The sequence below is a fragment of the Antennarius striatus genome, chromosome 13 (assembly GCF_040054535.1).
Source record: "Antennarius striatus isolate MH-2024 chromosome 13, ASM4005453v1, whole genome shotgun sequence".
Lineage (NCBI taxonomy): Eukaryota > Metazoa > Chordata > Actinopteri > Lophiiformes > Antennariidae > Antennarius > Antennarius striatus.
Window position 1 is genome coordinate 20,525,021 of NC_090788.1, and position 20,261 is coordinate 20,545,281.

Here is a 20,261-nt window from a genome sequence, read left to right on the forward strand (position 1 = left end):
TCCTGAAGACATTAGGGCACCTGTCAAACTCATGGCCCGGGGGCCAAACATGGCCCACCACATTGTTTTGTGTGGCCCGTGAGAGCACAAAAGGTCAGAGTGTCTCAAAATAAATAGGTCAAAAGTGAGCTACATTTCCACCAATGCAGAAATTAAGCTCATTGTAACTCTGACAAAAACGTTTTGAACAAAGTTAACGTCCTAACTTGTGTCTGGTGTTATTTTTCTTTATTGATTGATAGTTTGATCCTTGATTGATGGAGTTCTGTGGGGTTAACAACCTGACAAATTAAAAAGATTTATATCTCAACAGAAAAACAAGCAAACATACATTTTCTGTGCAACTGAAATGTTTGTAACTTTAATAAGTAATAAATTTATGTTTTATCATTATTTGTCCCCTGCAGGCTGTTAGCTGTTGGGGTTTGGGGGGGGGGGCAACAAGCCTGATTGGTGATTGTTACTGTCAATAAAGTTGTGTACAGTGTGTACAAACTGGCCTGTGACAGGATAATTTGTTTAAATAAACTGTTTGTGCATAAATTACTCCCTTAGAGTCCATTTCAGTGTGAATAAAGTCACCAGTGGGAGAAGAGAACTGACACAGATGTGTAGCAACACTTACATATTTGCTAACATTAGCAAGGCGATGCTAATTAAAGACGCGATGGTTTTGTTTACCTCTGCCGTCCGGAGGGAGGGCGGTTTCTTCAACGCCAGTTTGAAAGAAGTTTCCATAGCTCCGGTCATTTTCATAACTTCGGCTCAATCCACGTACACGCTTTAGGTGACTTTACTTGTACTTTCACGACTCCCTGGTGAACAAACTCACATCCCCGTGGATCGCGTCCTCCCCGAGCCGAGCATGGATGGAGTTTACTCCGAACCGGGCCGACAGGAGCTCCGCCACAGGAACTAAACTTCACTTTAAAACTACTGCGCGTCCATAAAAGCGTAGTTCCAGCTAAAGTGTGACAGAAAGTTACATCTTTGGGATGTGTTGCCCTGAATTATTAACATCTTCGGTGAAGTAAATCTCCTCAGCTTGTAGCGTCCGTCAGATCCAGGAGTTCAGATTTAGATCCCTCCTCTTCCAGATCGAACCGTGGAGAGTTGACGACATCTGTCTGCCCGTAGCGGTGCTGCATTCAGGTGCTGTCGGTAATAAGGGAACTCATGCCACATGAGCGATTGCACCCGCGATTTCCAACCAAAACACTACATTGCTGAATGTGAATAGGAATACAAATATAAAAGCTGACTTGAAATATATAGACTACGTTGTTTTTCTAATTTAATTCAAAGTGAAAAGGAATCTGCATCACAAATAACATCACATTGTGATTTATTTTTACAGTCTTATTTTCTTAAAATACGGATTGAAGACGACTACTTCTATGTGTTAGCCTCACATGTGCAGCTAAATAAAGAACTATAAATTCTGTCAGGAGCGCCTTCTTTGTGGAGTGAGATGCTTGTGTCTCATATGATCAGTTATTAAGACTGCAACTTTTTTAATACAAGCTTCCACTTGTATGACAGGTATTGTACTTTATTTTTTGAAAATGTCATTGTAAGTATACAGTAGTGTAGTTTTATTGCGATGCGCCGCGCTTGCCGGTGTTGGCGTTCAAATGTCTTTTTTTATGTAGGAGTCCTTTAATGCAGCAGGGCCTCCCTCTTACTGTTGACACCTATGAAGTCATTTTGCTGCTCAAAATGTGGAATAATCCGATTACTGCTGTGCACCTTAAAGCAGCCGGTCACTCAAAACTTTCACGTCTTTTGCTACTGTGAAAAACAAACGTTAAAGCACGTTTTTCTAATCAAATTAAACCTGCTCTGTTCAAGGTAGAACGTCAAACTCCGTCCCGACTCCCCTCCTTTGGATCATACGTGTTTTAGTGTTTCTGTCATGTTTCAATCTTTGCTTTTTCACGTGCAGAGACGGATTTCAGCGACGGTCTCCACTGCGTTTGCTTTCGGCAGGGACGCTCCTTTAATTGCGTAACTGTGTTGTGTGCTCGTTTTGTCTTACCTGCGCTGGGCTGACGGTGGGGCGGAGTCACAGTCGTTTCAGGGTGGCAAATTCAAAGGTGGAAAAATGTGTGATCCAGATGTTGCACCACCGGCAGTCTGAACATAAACAATATTCTTGTATGGTTTGAACAGACGTATAATTAATTCAGTGTATTTTTAACCAGGCATTTTACACACTGAATATTATGAATGTGAATTTTGAAGGGGCGGAAGAGCAAGACTTTATTTTCCTTTACCTTTCCCGTTGATTCCATTACACAAATTATTCCAAGTCATATGTATTTTTAAGATCGGCATCTTTATTGCACAACATTCCCATAAAATTGGGAAAAAAATAATTTGAGGAGACAATTCTTAAAAGACATTCTGTACAAACACATGGAAATAAACCGCGTATGTACAGTTTACATGAACACCTTGGGTACCTCAATCATTTATGTACAAAGAGAAAAAAAAAAAGATATAAATTTATACCTTTTAAATAATGGCTGGGATGTACAAAATGTAGGCTGATACAGCAGCACATCTTCAATACAGTAATGATGTAAAATCAATTTCACCTGCAGAAGAAGCATTCCAGGAGCGTGTGATGATTCCTGCTCTCTGTTAAGACTTGGGTCAAACACAGGGTGCGATTGGAGCCCCCAGACAGAAACTACTGTTGTTCTCAGGGTTCCTATTTATTGCTGCTTTTTTAACAATATAAGATAATCTCAGCATACATGTCCACACATAGTGTCCCTGAAGCTAGATCCTAAAGATTTAAAGATATTTTTGGAAACTACTTTCCAAAAGTAACTCAAAGTTTGTCTGTCAGCCTGAAAGTCTCACTCCTTCAAAATACATTTGTTGTGAAGTTGTTGTGTGGAGAAACTTTTGATGGTGTTTGTCATTTGGGAATTTTAGGCTGACCGTACTTTATCATCAATCAGACAAATAAAATATGGATTGACCCACTGCTGTCAGACGACAACACAAAGCAATAATGACGATAAAAAATGTCCTATTGGCCCCGCTGCAGGTTACACATTAAACCTAGGAGAGAATATAAAACCGGAAGCTATGGAAGCAACTTGAGATTCAAATAACACCCAACAGAAAAAAATAAAAATAAAAAAATCGCACCCTGGTTAAAACATCTGACCAAGTATAATGTACCTACTGATGTTACTGACAGTCAAACAAAAAAAAAATGGAAAAACGATACAATTCTAGCTTTGCATTGTGTTTTCATTATTATAACTTTCATAGAAATGTTTGAAAATAGTGTTAACCATTAACATATTTCAATCCATTATAAGACCTACGATCTTCCTCCACCCCAGCAAATTCGTAAACAGAACCTAGAACATTGAGAATATTTCAGCATTTAGGTGTTAAATATACACAAATTATGCATGATTTAGCTTTTCCACAGTAGTAAGGGACCTCTTCTTCTCACTTTCCCTCTAATTTTACATAATGATCATTTTAAGAATTAAACAGCCTTCCCTTTGTCAAGAAACACAGCATAGAGTCTCCAGTTGATGCCGATATTCCTCTGATTAAAGTTCTTTAAAAAGTACACCTCAGGGATTTCTGTAGGGCAAATAGAAATGGGTGTGTCATCTACTGCCCGTATGAAGGTCTGAGGTAGTGCTGTACCTATGATAAGAAAGTCAAAGCCACTTTTACCCATTTCAAAACCAGTTTGTGGAACTAAAGAAAAAAATGCTTTCAGAGAGTAAATTAACCCCCTTAAGGCCAAATATGGGCTTTTAAATAAGATCTGAATTGTGTTTCCACTAAAAATTTGGCTTGTAAACAAATATAATAATAGGTATGAGATGAATGCTGCTCGAAATTGTATCACCTCAAAGTTGCGTTTAAAAATGTCGGTCTGCGTCCTCTAAAACTGAAGTCCACCACTTTGTAGGACCATGTTTAAGATTGTACAGAAAACAGAGAAAGAAAAAATAAATTCCAACAATATTATACCAAAGTTGTCTTAATGTTTCATTCTAAACAGGAAAAAAAAATAAAAAAGTCTTTGGCTTTTCTGTCCAAAAAAGATTCTTGCTTCAAAAGAAACATTCAAACAACAGAAGGTCGTCTTCGTGATGCTTCAGTCTCCTGCAGAGCCCGCTCCATCTGTGGGACTGTGGCATCTAGTTCCCCCTAGTGGCGGAACGTCAACATTACAATAAATTCAGCAGCGGTGGCAGTGAGGGGGGGAGACATCCCACGAAACCCCCGTGGCACGCAGGTCAGGGAACCAGGCTGGAGGTCAGCTGCTGAGTGTGGACGGCTGGTTGGGGGCAGCTCACCTGCTCAGACCTACGTGCCGCTGTGGTCTCATAGGAGGATCTGAGCCACGTAGGGGGAGTGAGTGCTGGCCACCGCCGCCAGCAGGGGGAGGTCACTGGACTCGATGCTGCAACCACATCAGAACGAAAAAAATCACAATACACACCCGACCATTTCCTCGGGTTCAACATTAGACTGGACCCACTTCTGATTCACCTTGAACAGGCTTATTTTCATCATTTCAAAGCACTGCAGATCAGTGTTGTCCAAACCCCGGGTCGTGGACCGGTACCGGTCTGTGGGTCAGTCGGTACCGGGTCACACAGAAAGAATCCAGAACTCACATTATTTCTGTTTTCTTTCTGATCTGATTTTGATTGTTTTGTTGTAAATGAATTCTCTCCTCCACATCTGTCTGTGAGTCACTCTTGACTCTTGTGGAGATGCTTGCCTCGGTCACATGACTACCCTCTTAAAGGGGTCACTCCGGCCGCTTACACAGAATACATTACCGCTAAATAGAAACTCCCAAACTACCAAAACCAACAAAAAAAACTGGTGCGAAGTTAGGAGGACACTGTTAATAAAGTTAATACACTTCAGATCAATGTTTATTATTATTATTACTATTATTATAGTTAGAGAAAACAGCTGTTATGCTGGTCTATCTTTTATTTTGTTGTATTTATCCACCACACCTTAAAGGACGGTCCATGAACATATTATCTGACGTTAAACCGGTCTGTGGTGCTAAAAAGGTTGGAGACCACCGATTTAAATTACAATTACTTTATATTTTTATTGGACTCCACAGGTCACCCTAATGATATATCACATTGGCTGACAGCTTACCCCAGGACCATCCCCAGCTCTTTCACGTGGACTCTTGTCTGGCCCTTCAGATACGCAGCAAGCATCTTGCTCTTGAAGTAGATCTCCTGCAGGCGGTCCTCAAGGTGCATGATACACTATGAGGGAGAGGAGGAGAGAGGGAGACGGTTGGTGAAGCACAAAAAATGCCAGCAGTGACTCCTAAAAGCATACAGACGATCAGTGAAAGCGACGCTTGAAGCAGAGCGAGGGGAGACGTACGAAGTTGGGGGAGAGGTTGAGTTTGTAGAGCTGGTGGGTGGACTGCAGCAAGCTGGACACCAGGCTGGACACCAGGACCTCCTTCCCCAGCTTGCTGAGGTCGGTGGCTCGTCTCTGGCTGCTGGCCACCTGCACCGTCCACTTGTCCGTGTCCGCTACGATGCAGACGGCCTCGGCGATGGGCTCGTCCAGAACGGGATGCTGCAGACGACAGGATCCGTGGTTAACCCGCCGAACACACACACACACACACACACACACACACACACACACACACACACACACACACACACACACACACACACACACACAGGGAGAGTCTTGTCTGACTGGTGTTACCTGGACGGCGTGAGTCAGCTCAGACATGAGACTCTGCCGCAGCTTCTCGTCGCTCGGCATCCCGTGAAGAACAAAGTCTGGCACGTAGGTGGGGCAGTAGCCCCCAAACAGAGACCGACCGAAGTTGGCGATGTTTGGTTTCGAGTAGTTCTCCACTAACTTTGACCTATGGATCACAGACAGGAGATGTGACCAAAACAACCACACGTTAGCGACATGAGGAAGCGGCGACTGCATCGGCCCCCCACTCACCCAGGGAAGGGGACCAGGACCTCTTCCTGCCAGTCCTCCGTCTCCTCCGTCTCGCTGTCCCCCAACGCGCTGTCTGAGCTCTCGTTTCGGGGGATCTCCCAGTCGTTGAGGGGCGCTCCTTTCTGCTTTTGGTCCTCTTTGCCCCCGCTGGTCCCATCATGGAGGACGGGGACCGACAGGAGCCCCTTGTCCCGCTCAGTGGACCAGCCCCTGCAGCGGTTGTCGGACGAATCGGCGGAGTCGCACCTGCATCTCCTCTCGGCGTCTAGCAGGGGGTCCCCTTTCCTGCTGGATCCCACCTCTACATCGCCTGAATGTAAACACAGACCCGAACCCCGAAAGCCGTCGTCTCCCTCCCTGAGTCCACAGGGCTGTTGGCCCCCCGAGGGGTCCAGCGTTTCTTTGCGTAAACTGTCTGTTCTGCTGGCCTCCCGGTGTTTAACCACATCGTCTATCGTCCGCGTCTCCACGGGGTTTTCTGGACTGAAATACTCGTCGAAGTCGTCCATGCAGTTCTGGCTCCACTGCGGCATCTTGCTGGAGACCCGCTGCAGGCCGCTCTGCTTGCTTTGGTCCTCTGATGCGGCGGCGCTGCTGGTTTTGGGATCCGTCCCTCGGAGCAGCGGCTCCGCCTGCTGGTGTTGCTGATGCAGCAGCTGCTGGTGAAGCAGATGTTTGTCCTTCAGGTTTCTCTTGTGCTTTTTGATTTCCTCCTCCACCTTCCGTCTGCGGCTCTCCGTGTCCGACTCCGGCGACATGGAGTCTCCGATGAGGAAAGTGACTTTTGTAGCCGGCTCCTCGTCTCCTGTTAAATCCAGAGCCATGGGCCCCGCGGCGGCGCTGCCCGACATCACCGGTACTGGCATCGCAGCGGCTGCGCTCTTATCAGGGGGCTTCTTCTCCAGACTGATCCCCAACGGCTGTGGCGTCGGCACTCTGAGCACCTGGCCCCCCAAGCCCTCATCCGGGTCAGCTTCTGTCCAGGAGTCGCTCACAGGAGGTGGGGGTGGACTCGTGGACACAGCTGGAAGCATAAGCTTCGCGTCGGTCCTGGTCTCTGCGTCCAGCACACAGACCTGCTCCCTGGGGGAGGCCGAGGAGACGCGCAGCACCGTTTCCAGTCGGGGCTCCGCCGCCAGTGGGCTGCTCAACTCCCTGTGCAGCTCGGGGGGTTCTGACATGTCTGTCGTCCTGACGATGGGACTGTCGCCCCGAATGTGTTTGGTCTGGAGCACGCTGCTCCTGGATACCTGACTCTCACTGCTGTCCTCCTCCTCCTCCTCCTCCTCCTCTTCCTCTTCCTCCTCCTCCTCGTCGTCTTCCTCCCTGTGCGTGTCAACGGCGCCATGCTCGGCATCCGTGTCCGTGTAGGTGCTGCTCTGGAGGCTGTTATCTGACCGGTAGCTACTGTCCTCCACCTCCGCCTGTTGGTCCTGAGCTTCTTGGGATAAGTAGTCCCCGCTGGGTTTGTGGACCGTCACCAGGACATAGTCCGACTCCTCCACCTCTCCTTTCCTCAGGGAGGTAGTGATGAGGGAGCCCGGCATCACAATGGCTTCATCCTCAGCGCTGTCCAGCATGTGGGTCTCCAACAGCTCGGAGCAGCGGATGAAATAAGTGAGGACGTAGAGGAGTCTCTGGACCAGCTCCTGTCTGCGTCCCACCACCACCGTCCTGGACAGTCGCACCGGCGACCCGATAGACCCGTAGAGGTCTCCTGCACACAGCGAGGAAGATATGGTGAACGTCAGCATCCCTCAATGGGTACATGACAAATCTGTGTCGTTAAATGGGTTAAGTCCTGTTGTCATTCACTTTTTTAGCCTACAAAGAGGAAACTTGGGTTTTTAAAGCAGAAAAAGATTCAGAAAGAACAAGCGAATTGAAAGAAGGTATGTACGCAAGAGTTATTTAATTCAAACTCAATTCTTATATTAGATTCCACATGGATATTGATTGCTTAGGGTGCAGTTCTCCATTATGAACACTAGGTGTCACCAGATACTGTTTGTTTCCCATGTGACTTGAGGAGAACAGTAAAAATAAAAACTCGTGTGTGTGATGTTTGCATGTCTTTGTAGATGATCTTAAACTACACGCAACTACTGACACTGGTACCAAAAAGCAGTAACCAAAAGCTCTACTGGAAATTAAAACCAATATAAACGTCCAACATCACTACAACTAAACACAATGACAGCTAAACGATGCAGCATGCACAGAACGTATTCTTGTTCTGCCTCGTCTTTGTGTCGTAATGAATGATGTCAGGATGGATTCAAGCTCCAGCTGAGATAAAAACACACAGAGGTCTTTTATTAACATCCAAAGTACACACTACTACTATACTACTACTGTACTAGTACTAGTGACTGAGGCCTCACCTAGCTGTGCCCAGAGGGGGTTGTAAGGATGCATCTTCGCCAGCATGTCAACACTCTTGGAGGAGTGTTTCTCCAGGAAGATCTTGATGGGAGGCTGCCCATTGGGCATGACGGTGGGCACCCAAGCCAGATGATTGGTCAAGATGGCCGTCAGTAACGCAGGGAGGAATCTGGAATTCAGAAATGGGCTGGTCAGAGAAGAGAAGCAACCAAACATTCATTTCCTGTTTGCACAAAGGTCAAAAGTTAGTTTAGGTCGGAGTCTCATATCACAGAAAAATGTCAGATGTCTCTCTCTCACACACACACACACACACACTACTATTGGCATGATTCACTTCTCAGTGCTGACCACAAGCATCCTCTTCTGTTCCTGTCTCATGACTCAACGGTGGTTTGAGTCGAGTTCAGTCATGTGCTGTGAGGCCTACGTGCCCTGCAGCCATCCTACAGCATCATGGGAACGCTGACACAAAAACACAATGTGATAAGTAAGACGATTCTTCACTTGCATTAGCTGCATGGTGTATGTATCGATATCCGATTTCTTTACGTCGGCACTCAGAGGTCACGCAGGGACATAGGGTGCAGCCTTTATAACTGATTATAGCATTTAAAACAGCTTCTACAGCAACACCAGTGTGTTCTACACACACACACCACAGCAGTGTGCTCTACACACACACCACAGCGGTGTGTTTTACACACACACTACAGCAGTGTGTTCTTTGTCAATAGACATTAAAGGTTTAACTGTTTTTGTCTATTTTTTATGTTTATTATAAATTCTATTTGCTTCAGGAGAGTTACTCAGTACCAGAAACACACTGAACACAATCACTACTGTAACTCATTAAAATTATTTATTAAGCAAAGAGAATGGATATTTAAGCTGAGTTCATTGTATTTGCTTGTTTGTTTGTAGAATATTTGATTATTTCTTTTGGTGTATCTACACAGGGAACAGACGCGTAATTCAAGAATTAAAACAAGTAATTCTTGAATAAAGACCAATTAAATGACAAATATATTGCATCAATTAATTTAGTTATTTTAAATAAACATATTTCAGCTGTGAAATGTCCAATTATTAAAGCTATTACAACTTTTGCAACACTTTAGATTCATTCATTTATTGATAGGTAACCGAATTGAACAGAAAATCATTAGTTTCACTTTATTTATAGGACTGATGATTTGTGGACTGATAAATGTCTACGGCACCACTCGGGGACGGTTATTAGAAACGACATCCCTTTCAAACATGCTGGTTGATGTCATAAAGCAGCTCAGTGTACTGAAACCAAATTAAACCTGCTGCACTGAATGTTCAATAAACGCCTTGCTACCAATTCATGAAGACACAATTAGCAGTGGTTTGCTTGACTTGGCTTTGTAACCCAAACAAGGAGCAATTAGAGGCTGGCAGGGATCTCCTCTTTCACGAAGGCAAAAACTGGTGACACATTCAGAGTGTGTAAGGAAGGGGGAGGCAGAACAGACCCTGTGTGCAGCATGTGATAAACGTGTTTGGGAATCCCTATCTGGGACTCTTTTCCTGAAGCGGACACTCAACTGGTTCTTGGAGGCCTGCTCCATCAGCGAAGAGAACTCCTTCATGAAGTGACCGCAGAGCAGGTTCTTCTCCGACGCTCCGGACATCATGGTCAACCAGACGGGCTCAGCCACGCGGGGCATGGTGTAGAGGTCGCAGATGGTCATCCTGGAGACCAAGAATGGGGAAGAAGGAGGGGGGATGAAAGATGGGAGAGGACATGGTGACAGCAAACGAAAGGAGTGGAAAGAGAGAAAACAGAGAGAACAGACGCGTCATTGTCTCTGGGGGTAAACAAAAGAGATTTCAGTTCACAGAGCGCTGCTGTCTGAGCTGCAGGACCCTTGGCTGTGTGTATGTGTTTGTGTGTGTGTGTGTGTGTGTTAACATCCATGCACAACCTGGGGATATACGCTCACGATGTTCAGAACAACTGCATGTTGTGATTGTCACGGCAACGGTAATGCTGGCATAGCGCCATTAGCCAAACAAAGTGTTTGTACCCTTTTGCCTTAATAATGCTAATCAAAGTTAGCTTGAGGAGAGAAGAAGTCCTCTGTGTTTATCTGTGTGTGTGTGTGTGTGTGTGTGTGTGTGTGTGTGTGTGTGTGTGTGTGTGTGTGTGTGTGTGTGTGTGTGTGTGTGTGTGTGTGTGTGTGTGTTTTTTAATGGCCCGACAAACACACACAAAACTGTCTCTTGCTCTGTCAAGTGTGGCTGTGTGCGGCTCAGTCGGGGCATTTGTCCATTGAGAGGGACTGGAGTTTCCATGGAACGCGGGGGGGGGGGTATGTTAGCTAGCATGTCTCGGCTGGGGGCCAAGGTCTGACCCGGGACAGAGGGGAACCTCTGCAGCCGGAGGAATGCGGAGGATCAGGCAGTTTTTAGTCAGAGCTGACACACAGACCGCAGCTGCTGCAGGAACGCACAGCCCAACAAAAGACGGCTCAGAGACGCTTTTACACATTTATCCTGAATCCCTGCAAACTCAATCGATATCACAAATCAAACCGGAAAGTAAAAACTCGCTCCAGGTTCTTTCTGCTGTCAGAAGGCCCCTTGGCTTCTCTGTCGGACACACCTAAAAGCCTTTAATTCTCTCAAAAACTGACGGTGCGCCTTATAATCCAGTGTGCCTTATATATGAAAACTTTTTGAAAGAGGTCGCAGTCAAATCCGTGATAAAACTAAATTTACTGTCTTATAACTTGAACAAGACTGAGTGATCGTTAACTAAAGGTTTTTCAGACCACTGTCGACATTTCCAGATGTAAAAACATGGTGTCAGGAGAGCTGGATGACCAACCCTGGAGGTTTGTTCTCCAGCGGGTGAGAGGAGCCTGTTTTTTATGAGGTAAAATGAGAATCACACGCCGGTGGACTGTTTGTGCTGACTGCTCCTTTAATGTGACCCCAATATAAGCTGCTGTCACGTCTATGTACACATGCTTTTGCGAAGTGTGCAGCTTATCTTTGCGTGAACATGTGGTGATTTCTGTGTCCCTACTGAACCCCCCTCCACCCCCCAAACAACCCACCCAGGTGGCCGTTTCTTCCCCTTCCCTCCTGTAATGTTCCATGAGGTGAAACCCTCTAACGGTAAAGGTGACCACGCGTCTGCTGGACTGCGGTCTGAAGGTGAGGCTTTGCAGATACTTTTGTTTGTCCTCAGTAATCGCGTTCCTCCTGCTGGCACCTCGCATATTATTTACTATTCTGGTGCTCGTGGCCGGTGGCGCAGGCAGATAGGGTTACCACTCGACGGGCTTGGGTTGCCGTGGCCGGCTGCCAATAGGCATATGACGGCAGCAAGGAGAGGCTCTGCCTGCCTACACTGCAGTGTGTGTGCGTGTGTGTGTGTGTGTTACAAGAAAAAGTAGTGGTGGAGACAGGTATGTGTGCTCAAGCAGTCCACAAAATAAATTTGTGTATTTTACAAGTACAAATATAGCCCATCATCATAAATTACCGACACACAACCACAATTCTGGAACATAATCAGGAAGAATTTATGATTTCATATCTCCTGTCCTCGTCCATAAATATTAGAAGCTGTGGCAGAGAAATGAGGAGCAACTGGTCGCTCCTAAAAACTTTGGTCACATACATTTCAATTCCATACGACCTGGAGCCAGAACCCCAATGTGCACTGCAGTGACTACAGGAAGTTTTTTTCTTCATTTTACAAGACGTGCGTCATCATTCAGGTTTTTCCAGAAGGGAATAATAAACATCACACTATCCTCACACAGAAGACCAGCGAGGATTAATTCATTATTTGTGTGACATTTAAGCACAGGGCATCAGTGGCTGGACAGAATTACAGAAATCCTTCCACTCAGTCACCTCCACATCCCATAATTCAATTCTGACAACATACTTACAATGAAGTACACTACTGTAGTCTTTATATAGTCCACTTCTACTCCACTTCATCCCAGAGATGAATATGAGATTATATTTACTAGTTACTGCTGAGATTATAATTTAGACGCCCTCCAGTCCAGTGCTTGATGAACTGTTGGTAAAACATCCTAAATTTTGCTTGATGACCACACACTGTGATAGAAAGGCATGTGGAAAATACCTCTAGGGTAAGTAAATTGTTTCATCATGAGGAGCAGAAGAGGAAGCCATGAGGACTTGGTGTCCTCCGTTAAGGAACCTAAGCATTACTGGTGTATTTAACTTCACCTAAATGGATCTCAGCCTGGGATAAACAATATACTGAGCAGTGTGAACCCTCCACGTCATTCCATCACTAACACGAATGTCTCGACAAGAAGACTGAGAAACAGAAGCAGTCATTCATGCTGGGGTTAAATAAGAAAATCAAAGGAGATCGAATGTACGTGTGAGTGGAAGTCGGGATCTTATAACGATTAACCTCGGAGAACCTGCCCCCGGGAAACAGATGGTAAATGTCAGGCACTGGTATGTACCCAGGGAGAGAATGTTGTTTAACCACAGTACATAGAAACTGAATAGCTGCGTATTTATATTTGCTCATAAACATCCAATCAAAAGACAGAAAATTGTGGTTGTACCCAAGAGAAAACATCCTGCTAGGTTAGAGCTCGCTGAACACACGTTATATTCCAGGATAATCACAGCTACGGAACAATGAAACTATAAAATCAGGAAAACAATCTGATTTTATAGCTCAATGAACATGAGAGAAACAGTCAAACAACAAACACGTGAGCTGGTTGTTTACTGTCACAGGGTGAGTTGTTGCCTGACCTGAACTCGTTGAGTCCATCCACCATCCGACTGTAAGCCAACGCCCTCTGGCTGGCATCAGCTGACCGCCGACTCATCTTCATGGCCTTGAGAGTGACACACAAAAATGCCCTTGTGAGAAATGAATGAAATGTTTGGCTCACAAGCTGACAAAGTTACAGGGAAAGTACAGAGGGAGGATGAAAGACTAGACCAACAATAGACACCAGTCGACAGGTAAGCAGAGATAATCGGTGTAACCCCTGACTCGTACATTTTACAGCAACGCCTCTCATTACAACAACAGATAGAGTGGAAGGTATGCATTTGGGGCTATTCATAAGTCCCCGCTCAAATGGTTTCACTGACAGGTTTATCTCCAGAGTCAGTCATGGAGGTGATCAGGAAAGGCATTATGGGAAAAAAGCCCCTATCATTACAGCCATCTTATACTCACCTGTTCGATAGCGCTCTTCAGTTTGTTCATGTGGCTTTCAAAGAGAGGGAAGTGGGAGAAAAAGAAATCCTGGAAGCGATTGTTCTCCTCGGGGTGGAGAGACAACATGAAGATGACTCCGATGGCAATCTTCTTCTTCCGAGCCACACCCAGGCTCGGCCCACCGCTTTCATCCGACATGTTGAAGCTCTCCTCCACCGACCTGGTCAGGACAGGAAGCAGTCAGTGACAGCTGCAGGAATTTTATCAATTTATTCACATACATATTAAATAAATTCTCAAACTGCACTCGTACAGGAGGATAAATTGTTAGCTACCCATAAGATTTTACATAAAAATTCTGCATTTAAAAAAGGTACATTTACATGATTCAACAATTGCGCAGGAAAAAGTTACTAAAAACAAAATCACTTCAAAAACTATAAATAACTTATAAAAGATCTCTGACAGATCAACTCATGGTCCAAGTGAAATATCTGCAAGCATTTGTGCAGTTTGAAAATCTTCAGGGTCAGTTTTCTGAGCATGTGATGGACACGCTGATACATCTATCCAATGAAAAGTCTTTTTTTTTTTTAGTTGGTAAACAAGATGTTCTGGTGCAGCTGAGCCAGGATGATTAGAGCACTCAGAGGCTGACAGATGCATTCACCAGAAGACCGACACGGCATGCTGTCCAGTCATGGCGCCGCTAGTGTCTCTGGGAGTGCATTTATTAGTGCATAGAAGCAGAGTCTGGATTCTGAGGAAGTTCTTCTAGGATAAACTTTACAGTAACTTGACAGACGTCCAGGGCAGGAAGAAATGAAAAGACTTCATTAAGGAATTTAGTGCCTTGGCGACTGATCCAGTTACTTAACAGAGGATGGAGAATCAGAGGAAGACTGAAGTTCCCATGATGCAACGAAAGAAATATGTCAAAGCTCACCCGCGAGTGAACACGGTGTCACTCTGAGTGATGCATATTGGGATCGGTCAGAATAAGTAAGAAAACACAAATAAATGTCTGGAGTGTCAGAGAAAGTCCACCTAAGGGGATCCATTGGTACAAAGGGCTGGCAGCCAAAGAGTTAAGAGTGTGTGTTCTTCAGTACACGTCCCTTCAATCGGTGCAAGTCAAGAGCATTAATTTTACACAGGAGTGTGTACGTGTGGTCGCTAGCGTCTCACCATCGGGGGAAGACGCCGTTTTCCAGGCTGGTGGTCTGACTGCGCAGCCATCGACGTTGGTAGCTGGATGCACAGCTGCTGGTCAGGGAGGAGCTGGGAGACGGTAAGGGAGTGATCAACAGGCTGCTCAGAGAAGCTGGGGGGGGTGACAAAGGGAGGAAATGGTGGGTGAGAGCAGAAACAAGAGCAAGGGTTATTCCTTCAATAGCACCAACTGAGAAGAGGCAGAAAGAAATCCACCTGTCTACAACTTTGAAATCTCCTGAATTTGTACCCGCCTGTCAACAGTCACATGCTTCAGGTTTAGGCTGACCTGGTCTCACACCAGGCTGAACTGATAAGGACTACCTACCCGCATACACCCAGAATATAACCCTGGTCACGAGGTTATTTACAGCACCAGTTTTGATCAATACTCACACGAGCCAACGAGATGGTGTGATCATGTGTGTGAACCGATAAGAGATAGATAAGCGTCACAAGGTACATGAATGAGCCTGCATGAAGAGGAAACTGTGCTGACTAGCTGTACACAAGAAAAACAGCGAGATAAAGAGCAATACAGTTCAAGCAGTGTGTGTGTGTGTGTGTGTGTGTGTGTGAGAGAGAGAGAGAGAGAGAGAGAGAGAGAGAGAGTGACAGAGAGAGGACAAGGCTTGAATTAGAAGCCCATTTACTTGTAGCAGGTTTGGGAGCTGCTATATTTAATCTTCTGCATGTGACCCGGGTTTGAGTAGAAACACAGTTCCCCTCATACCAGTCATGCCAGTGGGGCATGTTGGTGTTCATAGGGGGGGTCAGGGGCAAGGGTCAGATTCCACTGCACAAGGTTTTCTGGGCACTGGGGGCCCTGTAAACACCTTCACACCGTCATCCAACCCTCGATTTCCTATTCCCTTACAGGTTTTAGGCTAAAATACTTCAAAGTGTTGGGGTATGAAGGACCGGAGGAGAGAAAGAGAGAGCGGTGTGTTTTACAGCTCACCTTTCTCTCCTGACATATCCCATCAGCCCCCAGAGGGTAGACCTGTGTGTCATTTTAATGAATGGAAAAAAGCTACATGTATGTGCGTCTGCATGCCGCATTAGTGAGGTGAGGTGGCTTAAAGTAACCGGAGTTTATATAATTGCTCTCTCTTGTCCTTGAACAGTGAATAGAAATGAGGTTGTTATCCATTTTGTCCAAGGTGGGGCATCATAACATCAAATGAATTCCTATGATCAATAGATAGATAGATAGATAGATAGATAGATAGATAGATAGATAGATAGATAGATAGATAGATAGATAGATAGATAGATAGATAGATAGATAGATAGATAGATAGATAGATAGATACATACATACATACATACATACATACATACATACATACATACATACATACATACATACATACATACATACATACATAGATACATAGATACATAGATACTTTATTAATCCCGGAGGAAATTGTATTATTATTATTAATTGATATTACAATATAACAACCTCTCAAAAGTGTGACTGTCAATAATCTGGATTTTAACTCAATCACCCCGTGTTTTAAAGAGGATAACTGTGAATGTAGCTCAAAGCTCAGGTGTCAGGCTGGCAGCTATGTAGAGTCCATTTAAATCCAGGCTTTGGCTCCTAGTCTCATTAACTCACCTGATCTGGCAATGCCGCTGTCCCTTTCGTCATAAAGCCCCCGGCCTGGCATGTCCATGGGGTGGCTGTGGCCTGGTTGAAGACAGCAGGGAGAGCAGAGAAATGGGAATGAGATGGGGGGAGTCAAATGACAGAAAGAAAATATACAACACACTCCAGTGAAGAGAGTCTGTTAGATGAGGAGGAAGCGAAATGTTACCAACTAGGAACTACAATAATGGCCTGAGGAGCTCCTGGGTGAAGTCTGAAATGCTTGTTTCATATAATAATTTCTTATGAACAATATCTGACCACAATCTGCGGCTCAAACCTCTAGCACGACTCCGTGGGTCGTTGATGATTGTCATGGACTTTAGTAAGGCATTCTTTTGTGGCACCAAACAACAGGAAGTGTCACAAGCAAAGCGTATACAGCACAAAACACCTAACACGAGTCGTTGATGAACTGGTTGTCACTACCTGCATCAGCTAAAGCTGTCATCTAACTTCCTTTTTCAGGAACAGTGTGTGTGTGTGTGTGTGTGTGTGTGTGTGTGTGTGTGTGTGTGTGTGTGTGTGTGTGTGTGTGTGTGCGTGCGTGTGTGCGTGCGTGTTACATGCCAAACCAACATAAAGGAGCTATACACAGGACAGTAGACTGACATTTTTTCTAAACCTTAACCCCAGTTTAAGGCCATTCAGAGGGTTCATTTATGAAGAGCGGAAGAGCGACACTGACACGTGTGAGCTCTGATAAGCGGGACAGAACCAGTGACAGGAATCTGACTTTAGCTTTCTTCAGTTCCTCATTTCATTACTGCTCTGTCAGTTCCAATTTTGTTTACAAGACTTTTTTGTGTCTAAAAAAAGACACTCATAGGTGCTGATTGTTTCTACTGGAAAACACCAATATCATTTAACAAAAGATCATCAGGGGATATTACTTTTATTCACAGTTCTGCTATGTGAACAATGTTTAGCATGCATGTCTTGTACAGATAGAAATCCCCTTGAAAAAACACTTTAATGGTATGTAGCCCACCACAAACCCCCTGGAACAGTTTGCAACTGTATGGATGCAAAAGAGGACACTACTGATTGTGTGCATGCACGATTTGTCTTAAAGAAGAGGAAAGAAGGAACGGAGCAGGATGATTACAAGACAAGTTGTGAGATAAGAACACGAAAAGAGGAGGAAGAGGACCAGAGGAAGAACCACTAACACCAGTGAGAACCTGTACACACCCTCTGTTTGATAAACCTACAGGCCTGGGTCAGATTCTGCTGGCAGATCTATTGATGATCTGTTTGATGGATCTGACAGACTGATGGGTGAGGATGTTTTATTTTGCTCTGCCGTGAGCCAAATAAAACAACACAAGCCCACTGAAAACCACCAAAAGCTCTGTAATGGTCACGGTAACTGAACTGAAGGGATCCAGCACCAGAGCCATCTCAGGGAATTATGTCTGCAGCTTCTACCTGACCCAAGTTTTTTATATGAGTGCTGTGAAATTGCATGCCATTACTATTACTACGACTAGTGCAAACATCACCACACAGGCATGCAAACTGGCACACGTTAGTCATGGCCAGTTTTTAAGCGCCAACCTGAAAAGAAAGAGGCGCTCTTGATGAGGCGCAGAGGGCCCTGTTCAGAGAAGGCCCTTCGAGGGCTGCAGAGCTGAGAAAATCCTGTGCGGCACAAACACGTCATGTAAAAGGAGACAGGGGGGAAGAGAGAAAAGAGACAAAAAAAACATGAGCCACAGTTAGTAAGGGATTTTTAGACTGAAATAATGGCCATCCTCTAGGGAGGTCAGCAGTCATTCAGGTGAGAAAGGGATGTCTCATTCACAGAAGACACAGCTGAGCAACTAAAGACAGTTTACATCTCTCATTTGTACAAATTCATCTGGTTTATATTATATGATAATGAAAAGAATAACCACAAAGATTAGAATTTAACAACAGCTTCTTTGTATCTAATTTATATTGGGAGTTTTTCAAACATTTAGCTAGACTACACTGGAAAACAGGTCTGCAGATACTTCCCACAAAGAGGACAGTAGCTGATTGAGCCAAGTCACGGAGAGAATTTGTGCTTGCAATGCCAGTTCACTCTTCACAAGGTTTAAAGCAGGGGGATCAGTCAGGGAGAGCTGTTGGTAGAGTCTATCCAACGTGGTTTGTATGCAAACAGGAAAGTTGATGGTGAGAGTGAAACAAACAGATCTACCAACGCGATCAATGAAAGTCAAGAACTCCTCCATGATTCTACTGGAGGTTATTCTCAAAGGAACATAAAGGCACTGACAGGAACTGGTGCCAAATAATAAACTATTTTAACATGTTGCTACTGCTTGTCTGGAGGGTTCTTTTGGGTTTCTGTCTGTTGGCATCTCCACTTGAATTTAGGGGCGGTAGTGGCTCAGCGGTAGAGCAGATGTCTAACCGAGTGACTTTGTAAATTCCCGTTGCGGGGATCAATAAAGTATACTTCTTCTTGTTCTTCTTCTTCTAAAGCTCTTTGAAATGTTTGCTTATGTGATTAACCACTCTACAAATACAAGTTGATTGATTGATCGATTGATTGAATATATACTGCACATCCTATGATTATGATTCTTCAGTGTACTCATGACAGGGTTGAACAGTTGGGTGGTGTGTGGTTACCGATGTTCCCTAGAAGACTGTTGGCCCCGGTGTTTTGATCTGGCCTCAGGGTGTTGTTGTCCTGTCCAATGAACTCCAGGCTGTCCTGTAACCTGCACACACAGAAGCGTAGAAACAAGAACACCAGTTTCTTATACTGTGAATATACTTATAATGTTCATATAATACATGTACATGTGAAAACATAAATGCAACAAAAAAGTACGGCCTATATCTGAGACAGATAGAGGATAGAGAAGTCAGGGGAGTTAGAGCAAGGTAGGCGTGTGTGTGTGTGTGTGTGTGTGTGTGTGTGTGTGTGAGTGAGTGAGTGAGTGAGTGAGTGAGTGAGTGAGTGAGTGAGTGAGTGAGTGAGTGAGTGAATGAATGAGTGAGTGTTTGTGCTTACGTGTTGAGGCTGCCATACACACTGCCTCCCATTTTGGCGGTGAAGACCTTACTCAGCATCAGCTGAGGCGGTGATCTGACATGTTGATAGCACAGGGGACAAACATCATCAGTTCTGTGTCTTTCACTTTCAACTTATTCCACCCACATCTAAAGAATCTGCTCCTGTGTTCCTCTGCTACACCTTACCCATCTTGCTACTCAAATAAGAAAAATAATCCCATGACAAGTAGTAAAAGTCAGATTTCTGAACTAAACATAAAATAAGACTCCTGGTCAAAGGACATCAACATCATCAACTGAGGAAAAGGTCTTGCATGATCCCCGATCTCTACCTGATCTGGTGGATTTTTAGTGTGGAACCTTTGTAGCTCATCGCCACTGAACCGAACATCATTTCTCCCAGCATTACCACATCCGAAGAGCACCTCGAACCCTGAGGAGGAGGATTAGGTGGAGGAGGAGGAGGAGGAGGAAGGAGAGGACAACACGACACATCTTAAAAATTGCTGGCCTTAGAGAACAATAAATGAAGAAGGTTGTTCTGATGGCACTGGAAGAACAGACATTCAGGAAAACATGGAACTCTGTACAGTTACATGAAAAAACACAAACATCCAGACTTCTTTGCGTTTAATGTTCTGGAGTATTTGTGTCCACTCACAAGAGAAAAGCCCAAAGCCCAAATTTGCACATCTAATAAGCCATAGTTCTTTGGCTTTGGCATTTTAACTCCACCATGATGACAACAGTTTAACATCTCAACAG

General features: G+C 44.7%; 2 protein-coding genes across 12 annotated transcripts in view; both read right to left on the bottom strand.

Moving 5' to 3' along the window:
• Positions 1-1,069, bottom strand: part of LOC137605804 (rap guanine nucleotide exchange factor 6-like) — a 105,751-nt gene extending 104,682 nt beyond the window's left edge. For all 4 annotated transcript variants that reach the window (XM_068330586.1, XM_068330587.1, XM_068330585.1 and 1 more), the window contains exon 1: positions 682-1,069. In XM_068330586.1, coding sequence (XP_068186687.1) covers positions 682-756 — 75 coding nt within the window. In that variant the 5' untranslated portion in view covers positions 757-1,069. The remainder of the gene's footprint in view (positions 1-681) is intronic.
• A 1,250-nt stretch (positions 1,070-2,319) lies between these two features.
• fnip1 (folliculin interacting protein 1) overlaps positions 2,320-20,261 on the bottom strand; it is a 33,212-nt gene continuing 15,270 nt past the window's right edge. For 7 of the 8 annotated variants that reach the window (XM_068330592.1, XM_068330591.1, XM_068330593.1 and 4 more), the window contains 15 exons: positions 19,829-19,929; positions 19,495-19,569; positions 19,107-19,198; positions 18,042-18,125; positions 16,452-16,523; positions 14,798-14,933; positions 13,628-13,829; positions 13,192-13,277; positions 9,970-10,116; positions 8,394-8,563; positions 6,010-7,726; positions 5,758-5,923; positions 5,419-5,619; positions 5,179-5,294; positions 2,320-4,453 (listed from right to left, as the gene is read on the bottom strand). In XM_068330592.1, the coding sequence (XP_068186693.1) occupies positions 4,375-4,453; positions 5,179-5,294; positions 5,419-5,619; positions 5,758-5,923; positions 6,010-7,726; positions 8,394-8,563; positions 9,970-10,116; positions 13,192-13,277; positions 13,628-13,829; positions 14,798-14,933; positions 16,452-16,523; positions 18,042-18,125; positions 19,107-19,198; positions 19,495-19,569; positions 19,829-19,929 (3,444 nt within the window). In that variant the 3' untranslated portion in view covers positions 2,320-4,374. The remainder of the gene's footprint in view (positions 4,454-5,178; positions 5,295-5,418; positions 5,620-5,757; positions 5,924-6,009; positions 7,727-8,393; positions 8,564-9,969; positions 10,117-13,191; positions 13,278-13,627; positions 13,830-14,797; positions 14,934-16,451; positions 16,524-18,041; positions 18,126-19,106; positions 19,199-19,494; positions 19,570-19,828; positions 19,930-20,261) is intronic. The other variant, XM_068330594.1, reaches the window with a different exon arrangement.